Genomic DNA, 14,296 nt, shown 5'->3' on the forward strand with positions numbered 1-14,296 from the left:
AACTAAATGACTTAAATGTAAGTCAGCAGTACTATGTAACTAAGGATCTCAGGTCCTGACCCTAACCTATGTCTCTCTCTCTAGGATGACCTAGCAGAGTTAGCCAGTCAGCAGTATTATGTGGACTATGGTTCTGAGATCCTGACAGAGCGTCTGTTGAGCCTGATCCCATCCTACATCCCCGACCGAGAGGTCAGCTCCTCCCGGAGCGTGGAGAAATGGGCCCACGTCATCATGGCTGCCCATAAAAAGGTGATCCTCGCTGAGGAATGATTTGCCAGGCTCCCTTCTAGGGACTCTGGATGTCACAGGTTTTGATGTTTGATCTAGTAAACTACCAGGTTTTACTTTCAATTATTTTGATCATAATATGTGATTGTTTTAACTCGTTTTTTAAAATACACCCATTATAAGTCACTAAGGGTGTATCCCAAATCGCACCATATTTCCTACATAGAGCACTACTTTTTTACATGAGCACTATGGACCCTGGTCAAAAGTAGTGCACTATATAGGGAATAGGAGGCCATCTGGGACACAACCTAACTGTTTGTCCCCCCCTCTCCTCTCCACACCAGGGCATCTACACCCAGCAGAGGTTTGACCCCCAGAAGGTGAAGGAGGAAGTGGTGGACTTCGCTCGCTACAAATGGCCGCTCCTCTTCTCACGCTTTTATGAGGCCTTCAAGCTCTCAGGTATGTTACTCTACCTGCTGTAACGTACCTGCTGTAACGTACCTGCTGTAACGTACCTGCTGTAACGTACCTGCTGTAACATACCTGCTGTAACGTACCTGCTGTAACATACCTGCTGTAACATACCTGCTGTACCAACTACCTTCATTAATACCTGTCAGTCAGTCTGTTTGGTGCTGAACCTCATCATATCTCTTGCGGAGGTTGTTCCTGGAAACTACTGTAGGTATACATGTGATCTAGGCTTAGTCCTAATTTCCTCACTCCTTCCAAAGTGTGCATGCACCCTACCCGTCATGGATTTACAAGCATTGGATTGGTGTACTCGTTCGCTGTACGGAGTTTCCACCACTAAGTCCATGACAGGGAGTTTGAAAGTGTGCACTTTGGTAGGAGGACAGAGAATCGGGACACAGCCCTAGTCACGGGTCCATACTCTGATCCCGCCCCTCACTCCACCATACAGGTCCAAGTCTGCCTAAGAATGATGTCATTGTGGCGGTGAACTGGACAGGGGTGTACTTTGTGGACGAACAGGAGCAGGTGCTGCTAGAACTCTCTTTCCCAGAGATCACTGCAGTCTCCAGCAGCAGGTGATTTGGAGTCCATCCTAACACTGTTGCCCTCTCAACCATAAACATATCAATTACTCTGTTTCTTTTTATTTTCTTCTATCCTCTTTTCTCCTAAACTCCTAATTTCAAGAAGCTTACTATGTAGCCAGTAACCATTAATATTAATACATTTCATTTGTATAATTAGATAGCCACCCTCCTTACTTAGGCTAGCCACCCTGTGTTGCTGTTTTGTTGGTGGACACCTCAACCTGCTACATATAGCTGACCTGTTAGGGAATAAATGGCAAGCGACTGTATTCCTTTCTTTCTCTCCCTTCTTCTGAGACTGCTAGCTAGCTCCGTGCATGAGCAATTCTTTGAGCATGTTGGCTTCTTCTGTGTGTTGATAGAGGTGGTAAACTGCAGGGGCAGAGCTTTACGTTGGCGACCATAAAGGGCGATGAGTTTACGTTCACGTCGACCAACTCTGAGGACATCAGAGACCTTGTGGTAACGTTCCTAGAGGGCCTTAGGAACCGGTCCAAGTACGTGGTGGCTCTGCAGGACAACACCAATTCTGGTGAGTAGAGTACACACACAAACACACACACACACCCCCACACACATCCACACAAACTGTACCTTGTCCCCTCTAGGTGGGGAGGAGTCTACGTTCCTGTCGTTCCAAAAGGGAGACCTGATTCTATTGGACCAAGAGACAGGTCAGCAGGTCATGACCTCAGGCTGGGCCCATGGGGTCAATGAACGGACCAATCAAAAAGGAGATTTCCCTGCTGATGCCGTCTACGTCCTGCCCACTGTTACCAGACCTCAGGCTGACGTAGTGGTGAGACACACACACACACACACACACACACACACACACACACACACACACACACACACACACACACACACACACACACACACACACACACACACACACACACACACACACACACACACACACACACACACAGCCTACACTGTAATGGCTCTATCTGCGTGATTCTTAATCACCCCCCCTTCTGTTTCCTCCTCTCTCTCTGTTTCCTCCCTCTCTCTATCTGTTTTCCCTCTCTCTCTCTGTTTCCTCCTCTCTCTCTCTCTCCTCCCTCTCTTTCCTCCTCTCTCTGTTTCCTCCTCCTCTCTATCTGTTTCCTCCCCTCTCTCTCTGTTCTCTCTCTCTCTCTCTCTCTCTCTCTCTCTCTCTCTCTCTCTCTCTCTCTCTCTCTCTCTCTCTCTCTCTCTCTCTCTCTCTCTCTCTCCCTAGGCATTGATTACCATGACACCAGACCAGAGACAGGAGACAGTGCGTTCATCTCTGCTGGTTTTGCCGGAGACTGGAGAGGAGAGGGTTAAACCTTACACACTGGAAGAGTTCAGCTATGACCACTTCAGGTAGACACACACAGACACACGTTCATACGCATGCATGCAGGCACACACACACACATACACACAAACACACAAACACACAATACAAGTTGCAGTATTTGTAACCGTGTGGGTTTTTTGTCTAAAGAAAATGTTACCTAATCAATACCTGTCACTACACCTCTTCCCCTTCTTTCTCCTCCCCCTTCTCTCTCTCCCTCTCTCTCTCTCCCTCTCTCTCCAGACCTCCTCCCAAACACACTCTGAGCAGGGTGATGATCACTAAGAACAGAGGGAAGGCCTCAATGTGGAGCTGCACCAGAGAGCCTATCAAACAGCCCCTACTGAAGAAGGTCCTCAGCCACGAAGACCTGTCACAGGACGCCTGTATGGTCTTCATAGATATCCTTTACTGGCTAACACAAATCGTCTGTAGTGTGCGTGTGCTTCTGCTTGTGTTTGTTTCAGATTCATGATCTTGTGATGAGGTAAACCTGCCTGCAAATTAAAATATTCCTCGGCCAGATATGGAATTTCCTTCTGGCCTAATGGTTAAAACGTTGGTTTCCCAGGAGACGGGGGTTCAGATCCCACCTGTGTCGTTTGTGTAATATGTAAACTCCTTGACTATGCCACCTATGATGAAGTATATGGGGGACTACCCGTCTAAGCGGACACGTTCGGTTAACGAGCTGACAGACCAGATCTTTGAAGGAGCTCTGAAGGCCGAACCTCTAAAAGATGAGATTTTCTGTCAGATCCTCAAACAACTCACAGACAACCACGTCAAGTAAGAACACACACACACACACACACACACACACACACACACACACACACACACACACACACACACACACACACACACACACACACACACACACACACACACACACACACACACACACACACACACACACACACACATACACACACACACATCCTAAACTTCTCTCAGATACCTCTGTTACATTGTGTCGTAACCGTGTGTGTGTAGGTACAGTGAGGAGAAGGGCTGGGAGTTGCTGTGGCTGTGTACAGGTCTGCTCCCACCTAGCAACATGCTGCTGCCTCATGTCCAGCGTTTCCTTCAGTCCAGGAAACACCACCCTCTGGCTCAGGACTGTATGACACGACTACAGAAGGCCCTACGGTAACACATACGTGGGCACAAACACGCGCGCACATACACGCACACACACACACACACACACACACACACACACACACACACACACACACACATTCACACACACTCACCCGTCTCGCACATCAACAGATACACTCTGTTAATGATACAATCCTCTTCTGCTTGTTAATTTCTTAATGTTGTTGTTATTATTGTTGCTGTTGTTGTTATTATTATTGTTGGTGTTGTGATTATTATTGTTTGTGCTGTTATTATTATTGTTGGTGTTGTTGTTATTATTATTGTTGGTGTTGTTGTTATTATTATTGTTGGTGTTTTGATTATTATTGTTTGTGCTGTTATTATTATTGTTGCTGTTGTTGTTATTATTATTGTTGGTGTTGTTGTTATTATTATTGTTTGTGCTGTTGTTATTATTGTTGGTGTTGTTGATATTATTATTGGTGTTGTTGTGGCAACAGGAATGGCTCGAGGAAGTACCCTCCCCACCTAGTGGAGGTAGAGGCAATCCAACATAAGACCACCCAGATCTTCCACAAAGTCTATTTCCCTGACGATACTGATGAGGTACACTCACGCACACACTGACACACTCACACGCACTCACACACACTCACAGACTATCTTTCTGGCTTTATTCCTATTTGTGATTTACAGGTGTTTACTGTGCTGTCATTGGCTGGTGTATGTGATTGACAGGCGTTTACTGTGCTGTGATTGGCTGGTGTGTGTAATTGACAGGCATTTGAGGTGGAGTCCAGCACCAAGGCTAAAGACTTCTGTTTGGCGATCTCTGCTCGCCTGCTGCTCAAATCACCCGAAGGATTCAGCTTGTTCGTAAAGATCTCCGACAAGGTGATAGACACACACACACACACACACACACACACACACACACACACACACACACACACACACACACACACACATGCACACTAATGCCTTGTTCGTCGATGCAGCAGATTTAGCAGGCAGCAGTTGACTGTCTGATCTACAAATCACCTGAATGATCATAAATAACTACTCATTATTAGTTGTAGATCAATCAGTCATTCACAATTGACCCACAATATATCACAGAGTTGATGCTCTCCAATATGCCCCAACTCCTCTTTGTGTGTGTGGTGTGTGTGGTATGTGTGTGTGAGGTGTGTGTATGTGTGTGTGTGTGTGTGTGTGTGTGTGTGTGTGTGTGTGTGTGTGTGTGTGTGTGTGTGTGTGTGTGTGTGTGTGTGTGTGTGTGTGTGTGTGTGTGTGTGTGTGTGTGTGTGTGTGTGTGTGTGTGTGTGTGTGTGTGTGTGTTGTAGGTGATAAGTGTACCAGAGGGAGATTTCTTCTTTGACTTTGTCAGACACCTCACAGACTGGATCAAGAAGGCCCGGCCCTCTAAAGATGGTATGTCATAAAAACTATGATCTAGAGCGAACTATCCCTTTAATATGTACCTTCTGTTTAATATGAACTATCCCTTTAATATGTATCATCTGTTTAATATAAACTATCCCTTTAATATGTACCTTCTGTTTAATATGAACTATCCCTTTAATATGTATCATCCGTTTAATATAAACTATCCCTTTAATATGTACCTTCTGTTTAATATGAACTATCCTTTTAATACAAACTATCCCTTTAATATGTACCTTCTGTTTAATATGAACTATCCTTTTAATACATACTATCCCTTTAACATGAACTATCCCTTTAATATGTACCATCTGTTTAATATGAACTATATCCCTTTAACATGAACTATCCATTTAATATGTACTATCTGTTTAATATGAACTATATCCCTTTAATATGTACCATCTGTTTAATATGAACTATATCCCTTTAACATTAACTTTAATATGTACTATCTGTTTAACATGAACTATCCCTTTAACATGAACTATCCCTTTAACATGAACTATCCATTTAATATGTACTATCTGTTTAACATTAACTATCCCTTTAATATGTACTATCTGTTTAACATGAACTATCCCTTTAACATGAACTATCCATTTAATATGTACTATCTGTTTAATATGAACTATATCCCTTTAACATGAACTATCCATTTAATATGTACTATCTGTTTAATATGAACTATATCCCTTTAACATGAACTATCCATTTAATATGTACTATCTGTTTAACATTAACTATCCCTTTAATATGTACCTTCTGTTTAATATGAACTATCCTTTTAATACATACTATCCCTTTAACATGAACTATCCATTTAATATGTACCATCTGTTTAATATAAACTATCCCTTTAATATGTACCTTCTGTTTAATATGAACTATCCTTTTAATACATACTATCCCTTTAACATGAACTATCCATTTAATATGTACCATCTGTTTAATATAAACTATCCCTTTAATATACCATCTGTTTAATATAAACTATCCCTTTAATATGTACCTTCTGTTTAATATGAACTATCCTTTTAATACATACTATCCCTTTAACATGAACTATCCATTTAATATGTACCATCTGTTTAACATGAACTATCCATTTAATATGTATCATCTGTTTAACATGAACTATATCCCTTTAACATGAACTATCCATTTAATATGTACTATCTGTTTAACATTAACTATCCCTTTAATATGTACCTTCTGTTTAATATGAACTATCCTTTTAATACATACTATCCCTTTAACATGAACTATCCATTTAATATGTACCATCTGTTTAATATAAACTATCCCTTTAATATGTACCTTCTGTTTAATATGAACTATCCTTTTAATACATACTATCCCTTTAACATGAACTATCCATTTAATATGTACCATCTGTTTAATATAAACTATCCCTTTAATATGTACCATCTGTTTAATATGAACTATATCCCTTTAACATGAACTATCCATTTAATATGTACTATCTGTTTAACATTAACTATCCCTTTAATATGTACCTTCTGTTTAATATGAACTATCCTTTTAATACATACTATCCCTTTAACATGAACTATCCATTTAATATGTACCATCTGTTTAATATGAACTATATCCCTTTAACATGAACTATCCCTTTAATATGTACTATCTGTTTAACATTAACTATCCCTTTAATATGTACCTTCTGTTTAATATGAACTATCCTTTTAATACATACTATCCCTTTAACGTGAACTATCCGTTTAATATGTACCATCTGTTTAATATAAACTATCCCTTTAATACATACTATCCCTTTAACATGAACTATCCCTTTAATATGTACCATCTGTTTAATATGAACTATCCTTTTAATACATACTATCCCTTTAACATGAACTATCCCTTTAATATGTACCATCTGTTTAATATGAACTATATCCCTTTAACATGAACTATCCATTTAATATGTACTATCTGTTTAATATGAACTATATCCCTTTAATATGTACTATCTGTTTAACATTAACTATCCCTTTAATATGTACTATCTGTTTAACATGAACTATCCCTTTAACATGAACTATCCCTTTAACATGAACTATCCATTTAATATGTACTATCTGTTTAACATTAACTATCCCTTTAATATGTACCTTCTGTTTAATATGAACTATCCTTTTAATACATACTATCCCTTTAACATGAACTATCCATTTAATATGTACCATCTGTTTAATATAAACTATCCCTTTAATATGTACCATCTGTTTAATATGAACTATATCCCTTTAACATGAACTATCCATTTAATATGTACTATCTGTTTAACATTAACTATCCCTTTAATATGTACCTTCTGTTTAATATGAACTATCCTTTTAATACATACTATCCCTTTAACATGAACTATCCATTTAATATGTACCATCTGTTTAATATGAACTATATCCCTTTAACATGAACTATCCCTTTAATATGTATTATCTGTTTAACATGAACTATCCATTTAATATGTACTATCTGTTTAATATGAACTATCCTTTTAATACATACTATCCCTTTAACGTGAACTATCCGTTTAATATGTACCATCTGTTTAATATAAACTATCCCTTTAATACATACTATCCCTTTAACATGAACTATCCCTTTAATATGTACCATCTGTTTAATATGAACTATATCCCTTTAACATGAACTATCCATTTAATATGTACTATCTGTTTAATATGAACTATATCCCTTTAATATGTACTATCTGTTTAACATTAACTATCCCTTTAATATGTACTATCTGTTTAACATGAACTATCCCTTTAACATGAACTATCCCTTTAACATGAACTATCCATTTAATATGTACTATCTGTTTAACATGAACTATCCCTTTAACATTAACTATCCATTTAATATGTACTATCTGTTTAATATGAACTATATCCCTTTAACGTAAACTATCCATTTAATATGTACCATCTGTTTAACATTAACTATCCCTTTAATATGTACCATCTGTTTAATATGAACTATATCCCTTTAACGGAAACTATCCATTTAATATGTACTATCTGTTTAACATTAACTATCCCTTTAATATGTACTATCTGTTTAATATGAACTATCCCTTTAATGACTTTAACGTGTGTTTCTAGGTATCGTACCGTCTCTGACCTACCAGGTGTTCTTCATGAAGAAGCTGTGGACCAACACTGTTCCTGGTAAAGACTCCTTCGCTGACTCCATCTTCCACTACTACCAGGTAGGAGGGGTGGGGGGGTGGGGTGTAATGGAACTGGTTCCACTTGTCCTAAGTAAACTTCCCAGGTTCAAACCCTGACAATGTTCACATACTAAGTCTGGGATTCAATCAAAGGTGCGTTGTTTGTTGTTATGGCTTGAGCCGACCCCTACAGCGTTTACCATGAATGTGATCTCCAGGAATATTTAGTTTTGACCTTTTATTTATCCAGGTTAGTCTCATTGAGGTACAAATCAATGTTTCAAGAGAGACCTGGTCCAACCAAAACAGCAGCATGGGGGAACAATGTTTGAGACAAATATCAGACATACTGTAACAACTTACAGACATAGACACGTCATAAAAAAAGTAAAAAATGTTGATGTAGACACATACATTTCAATTACAGAAACATAAAATCGTCATAGATAAAAAAATATATATATTATATGTACCACCGCATCAAGTCCTAATGACAATCACATTCCTCAGTAACATGTGAGCCAACAAACGTTTTAAACTCCTCCAAGGAAACAAGATTCTGGAGTTTCAAGCTGGTCTGGAGAGAATTCCAAGACCACGGAGCTGATTAGCTTAAACACTTTCTGCCATGATCTGTTCTGATTTAAGGAACAGCTAAAAGTAAGTAGGAGTGAGATTGTAACTGGTCATTTTTGCCCTTTGGTTGCTAGGAACTGCCTAAGTATCTCCGTGGTTACCATAAGTGTAGTCGTGACGAGGTGTTCCAGCTGGGAGCGTTGATCTACAGGGTGAAGTACGAAGATGACAAGTCACACTTCCCCTCAATACCCAAGATACTCCGGGAGCTGGTGCCGCAGGACCTGATTCGCCAGCTCTCCCCAGATGACTGGAAACGGGTGAGACGAGACTTCTCCCAACGCTCCTGGGCTCTAATTGGCTGCCCTGGCTCTATTCTTAATGGCAGTCTTCCTCATGACTGACTACTGCGTTCAGAGTATCTTTATCTGTGACCTAATCAGCTGTTTTATTGTTTTTTTGTCTCTGTTTCTTGGTGTGTGGCTGTGTGTGTGTTTGTGACTTTGCATACATGCGTTCATATCTGTTTGTAGTCTGTAGTAGCTTATTTCAATAAGCAGGCTGGTAAGTCCAGGGAAGAGGCCAAACTCCACTTCCTGAAGATCATCTTCAAATGGGCCACGTTCGGATCCGCCTTCTTCGAAGTCAAGGTAACCATGCCGCTCAGTGATGTCATTCTCAATCTTACCTTGGGGTAACGATACTGTCTGTCAGCCTGGTCTGTCTGTCTGTCTGGGATGTCTGACTGTCGGTCTGTCGGTCTGTCTGTCTGTCTGTCGGTCTGTCTGTCTGTCTGTCTGTCTGTCTGTCTGTCTGTCTGTCTGTCTGTCTGTCTGTCTGTCTGTCTGTCTGTCTGTCTGTCTGTCTGTCTGTCTGTCTGTCTGTCTGTCTGTCTGTCTGTCTGTCTGTCTGTCTGTCTGTCTGTCTGTCTGTCTGTCTGTCTGTTGGTCTATCCAATATTGTGTACCTCCTCTCAGTCAGTGTGATATTCACTCTGTTCAGCAAACCACAGAGCCCAACTTCCCAGAGATCCTCCTGATTGCTATCAACAAGCATGGAGTCAGCCTTATAGACCCAAAGACCAAGGTGTGTATGTGTGTGTAGTTAGGTCCTTTGTTAATTCCCAAGGGGAAATGTCATGTGTGTGCGTTACATGACCTCTCATCTCTTTCTCTAGGTGTTTGTGTGTGAACATGTGTTACCTGGTATTTCACTGATGCGTGTGTGTATGTCTACAACAGGACATCCTGACCACCCACCCATTCACTAAGATCTCCAACTGGAGCAGCGGTAACACCTACTTCCACATCACCATCGGCAACCTGGTCAGGGGTAGCAAGCTGCTATGTGAGACCTCACTGGTGAGACACACACACACACACACGTAAAAAACACACATGCCCTCACGTACGCACATGTACACATACACATACGCACTCATACACGCACTTGATGAAAACACTCAGATGTGTGTGTGTGTTTTCAGGGCTATAAGATGGATGACCTCCTCACTTCTTACATCAGTCAGATGTTGACCACCATGAGCAAACAGAGAACTGGGCGGGGACACAGCAAGTGAACTTCCTATTGGCAGGAAGCTGCAGAGCTTATTAGAATACTGCGACCTGTTGGCCAGCCCTGCAGCTGGGGGCGGAGCTTCTCTAACCAGGTGTGGAGAATGAGCCGCAGCCCATCCTCTAGCACTGCCTCCAGCTATGCCCATAGCAACGACCTTAGCAACGTCTCTAGCAACAACCCTAGCAACGATCCTGACGACGAGCCTTCCAGTGAGGATGACTACCTCTAAGCCCCGCCCCTTTATCTTCCCAGAGACACACACACACACACACACATTTCGTTCAAACTGAAGAGTTGGCAGTCTGTTAACAAGGAGACACTTGTTAATAACCAATCATTGGATGGACAGACTGAATGGAGAGCCATGTGATTGGGTACTTTAGCTAGACAATTAAGTAGTTACTGAAAAGAAGAATTAAGTTATAACTTACTGAGTAAAATAACCATATAAAGCTTTAATACACAGACCTGGAAGAAAAGAGGTTTGCATGCTCTTATTGTAGCTGAATAGGTTTTCACTGAACTGTCAATACATAGGTATATTTTTAGTTTTTTTTAAGCCTTAACTGTTTTTTAATTTTTATTTAATGTGTCTTTTAAGCCAGTTGCCTCTGTTTCAGAAGCAGCATGGTAGTCTATGTGACAGACCGCTGCAGTTCTGGGCAGTCTGTGGTTTTTTATATTATTCTTGTGTTTGTTTTGTGTCTCTTATCATCAGAGTAAAGCTCATTTATACAGAGCCTACACAAGTATGCACCTCAAGCTTTGCAAAGTGGCAGTTCTGCGTACTTGAGTAGCAGAAATATGCAAACGGGCAGCCTCGGGAGTGGTGACTCAACACAATGCAAGATGTTATTGTGTTGCCTACTTGCGTATGGTATAATTAGGCTTTAGTTCAGAGGTCTGTCTGTCTGCTGTAAGCCTCGGGTGGACTGGCTGCCCTGGAGTTTTAACATAGAGCATTAGTGTTTGACCAGAAAGGATCATTATCTGTAGTTTTTTTGCAGATCTATGTGCTGTAGCTCTATGAGACGTGTTTAACTCAACAATGGCCTTTGTCATACTCACTAGAACTAGGGTTGCAAAGTTCCCTACAATCCTTAGTTGAACCAGGTCTAAACCTGACTCAGCTGGAAAACACCTGATCCATGGATGATTCTGAGTTCTGTATGAAGAGTTCTATACCCTACGTCAAAATGATACCCTTTATAGTGCCCAGGTCAAAAGTAGCGCACTATATAGGGAGTCATTTGGGACGCAAACTATAGTGGCTTGCGAAAGTATTCACCCCCTTGGTATTTTTCATATTTTGTTGCCTTACAACCTGGAATTAAAATATATATTTTTTGGGGGGTTGCGTCATTTGATTTATACAACATGCTTACCACTTTGAAGATGCAAAATAGTTTTTGGTGAAACAGTCAAGAAACAAGACAAAAAAAAAGAACTTGAGCGTGCATAACTATTCACCTCCCCCATATTCAATACTTTGTAGAGTCACCTTTTGCAGCAATTACAACTGCAAGTCTCTTGGGGTATGTCTCTATAAGCTTTACACATCTAGCCACTGGAATGTTTGCCCAAAACTGCTCCAGCTCCTTCAGGTTGGATGGGTTCTGCTGGTGTACAGCAATCTTAAAGTCATACCACAGATACTCAATTGGATTGAGGTCTGGGCTTGACTAGGCCATTCTAAGACATTTAAATGTTTCCCCTTAAACCACTCAAGTGTTGCTTTAGCAGAATGGTTAGGGTCATTGTCCTGCTGGACGGTGAACCTCCATCCCAGTCTCAAATCTCTGGAAGACTGAAACAGGTTTCCCTCAAGAATTTCCCTGTATTTAGCACCATCCATCATTCCTTCAATTCTGACCAGTTTTCCAGTCCCTGCTGATGAAAAAGATCCCCACAGCATGATGCTGCCACCACCATACTTCACTGTGGGGATGGTGTTCTTGGGATGATGAGAGGTGTTGGGTTTGCACCTCACATAGCATTTTCCTTGATGGTCAAAAAGCTACATTTTTGTCTCATCTGACCATCTGACCTTCTTCCATATATTTAGGGAGTCTCCCACATTTGCTTATTTTTTTCGGGCCACTCTTCCATAATAAAGGCCAGCTTTGTGGAGTGTACGGCTTAAAGTGGTCCTATGGACAGATACTCCAATCTCCGCTGTGGAACTTTGCAGCTCCTTCAGGGTTATCTTTGGTCTCTTTGTTGCCTCTCAGATTAATGCCATCTTTGACTGCTCTGTGCGTTTTGGTGGGTGGCCCTCTCTTGGCAGGTTTGTTGTGGTGTCATATTCTTAAAAAATTTTAATAATGGATTTAATGATGCTCCATGGGATGTTCAAAGTTTCGGATATTTTTTTATAACCCAACCCTGATCTGTACTTCTCCACAACTTGGTCCCTGACCTGTTTGGTAAGCTCCTTGCTCTTCATAGTGCTGCTTGCTTGGTGGTGCCCCTTGCTTGGTGGTTCCCCTTGCTTGGTGGTGCCCCTTGCTTAGTGGTGTTGCAGACTCTGGGGCCTTTCAGAACAGGTGTATATATACGGAGATCATGTTAAACTTATATTGCATACAGGTGAACTTTATCTAGCTAATTATGTGACTTCTGAAGGTAATTGGTTGCACCAGATCTTATTTAGGGGCTTCATAGCAAAGGGGGTGAATACATATGCACATACCACTTTTCCGTTAAAAAAAAAAATACATTTTTGAAGTTATTTTTTTTATTTCACTTCACCAATTTGGACTATTTTGTGTTTGTCTATTACATGAAATCCAAATAAAAATCCATTTAAATTACAGGTTGTAATGCAACAAAATGGGAAAAACACCAAGGGGGTGAATACTTTTGCAAGGTACTGTATGTGTTAGTTGTGTGGTGTTCAGGCAGGATGCTGATGTTACTGTCTGTTTCTCCTGTTCTGCACAGAGGAGCAGAACTTCACTCCAGCCCTAACTAACCTGTCTGTCTGCTGTTGAATTTGTTGGTTTTTGTTTAAGATTTTTGGTACTTATTTTATATTTACATTGTGTAAAGTATCTGTCCATTTAGTGAAACTATGGTTTGTATGAGGAGTGAATCTATAGTCCTGAGGGGATACAGTTTACACTAGCAACACAGAGTTCTGGGTGAATTTCCACTATAAAGCTCTACGTGTGGTTTACAACAAATGGCACCCTATTCCCTATATAGTGCACTACTTTTAACTAGAGCCCCATGGTCCCTGGTAAAAAAAAATAATAAGGCTCTGGGCAAAATACATTTACTATTTAGGGAATAGGGTGCCATTTAGGATGCAAAGTGTCCCCGGTCTGTCTGGGTAATATTACTACAGCATTACTACAGCAGCTGTGTTGCTCTACTGTTTGGACAGAAGACATGATGACGGTGGAGCTACGGACAGAGATGGCGTTAGTATAGTTTTCCTTGCCCCGCCTCTCCTCTGCACCCCCCAATGAGGGCCAGGATCAAATCAGAAACCGTGCTTGACATTTAAAGGGAATTTCCAATTGAGCAGACATCTGCAGTAGTTACCTTAAAATACGATCTCCGTAAATGAGGTAGCATTGCCTTTAACAATGTTGATTAGAGCACTCAGATTGAATCCCAGCCGAGGTGTCTGTTTTTGTAAAAACAATAAAGATGATTGGACGAGGACAGTGGGTCGATGTATTTTTTTTTCAACTGGAGTAACAGAAGTAGCGTTATACTGTGGACATGGAATCAAATGGGTTA

General features: G+C 40.7%; 1 protein-coding gene across 2 annotated transcripts in view; it reads left to right on the forward strand.

The window, feature by feature from the left end:
• Positions 1–14,218, forward strand: part of LOC118378832 (unconventional myosin-VIIa-like) — a 62,083-nt gene extending 47,865 nt beyond the window's left edge. For both annotated transcript variants that reach the window (XM_052467503.1, XM_052467504.1), the window contains 18 exons: positions 85–252; positions 579–696; positions 1,163–1,289; positions 1,664–1,833; positions 1,910–2,100; positions 2,527–2,654; positions 2,875–3,032; positions 3,267–3,420; positions 3,628–3,783; positions 4,242–4,347; positions 4,522–4,635; positions 5,088–5,175; positions 8,325–8,431; positions 9,103–9,288; positions 9,502–9,618; positions 9,971–10,054; positions 10,210–10,329; positions 10,455–14,218. In XM_052467503.1, the coding sequence (XP_052323463.1) occupies positions 85–252; positions 579–696; positions 1,163–1,289; positions 1,664–1,833; positions 1,910–2,100; positions 2,527–2,654; positions 2,875–3,032; positions 3,267–3,420; positions 3,628–3,783; positions 4,242–4,347; positions 4,522–4,635; positions 5,088–5,175; positions 8,325–8,431; positions 9,103–9,288; positions 9,502–9,618; positions 9,971–10,054; positions 10,210–10,329; positions 10,455–10,547 (2,385 nt within the window). In that variant the 3' untranslated portion in view covers positions 10,548–14,218. The remainder of the gene's footprint in view (positions 1–84; positions 253–578; positions 697–1,162; positions 1,290–1,663; positions 1,834–1,909; positions 2,101–2,526; positions 2,655–2,874; positions 3,033–3,266; positions 3,421–3,627; positions 3,784–4,241; positions 4,348–4,521; positions 4,636–5,087; positions 5,176–8,324; positions 8,432–9,102; positions 9,289–9,501; positions 9,619–9,970; positions 10,055–10,209; positions 10,330–10,454) is intronic.
• Positions 14,219–14,296: the final 78 nt, after the last annotated feature.

The sequence above is a fragment of the Oncorhynchus keta genome, chromosome 18, assembly GCF_023373465.1.
Source record: "Oncorhynchus keta strain PuntledgeMale-10-30-2019 chromosome 18, Oket_V2, whole genome shotgun sequence".
Lineage (NCBI taxonomy): Eukaryota > Metazoa > Chordata > Actinopteri > Salmoniformes > Salmonidae > Oncorhynchus > Oncorhynchus keta.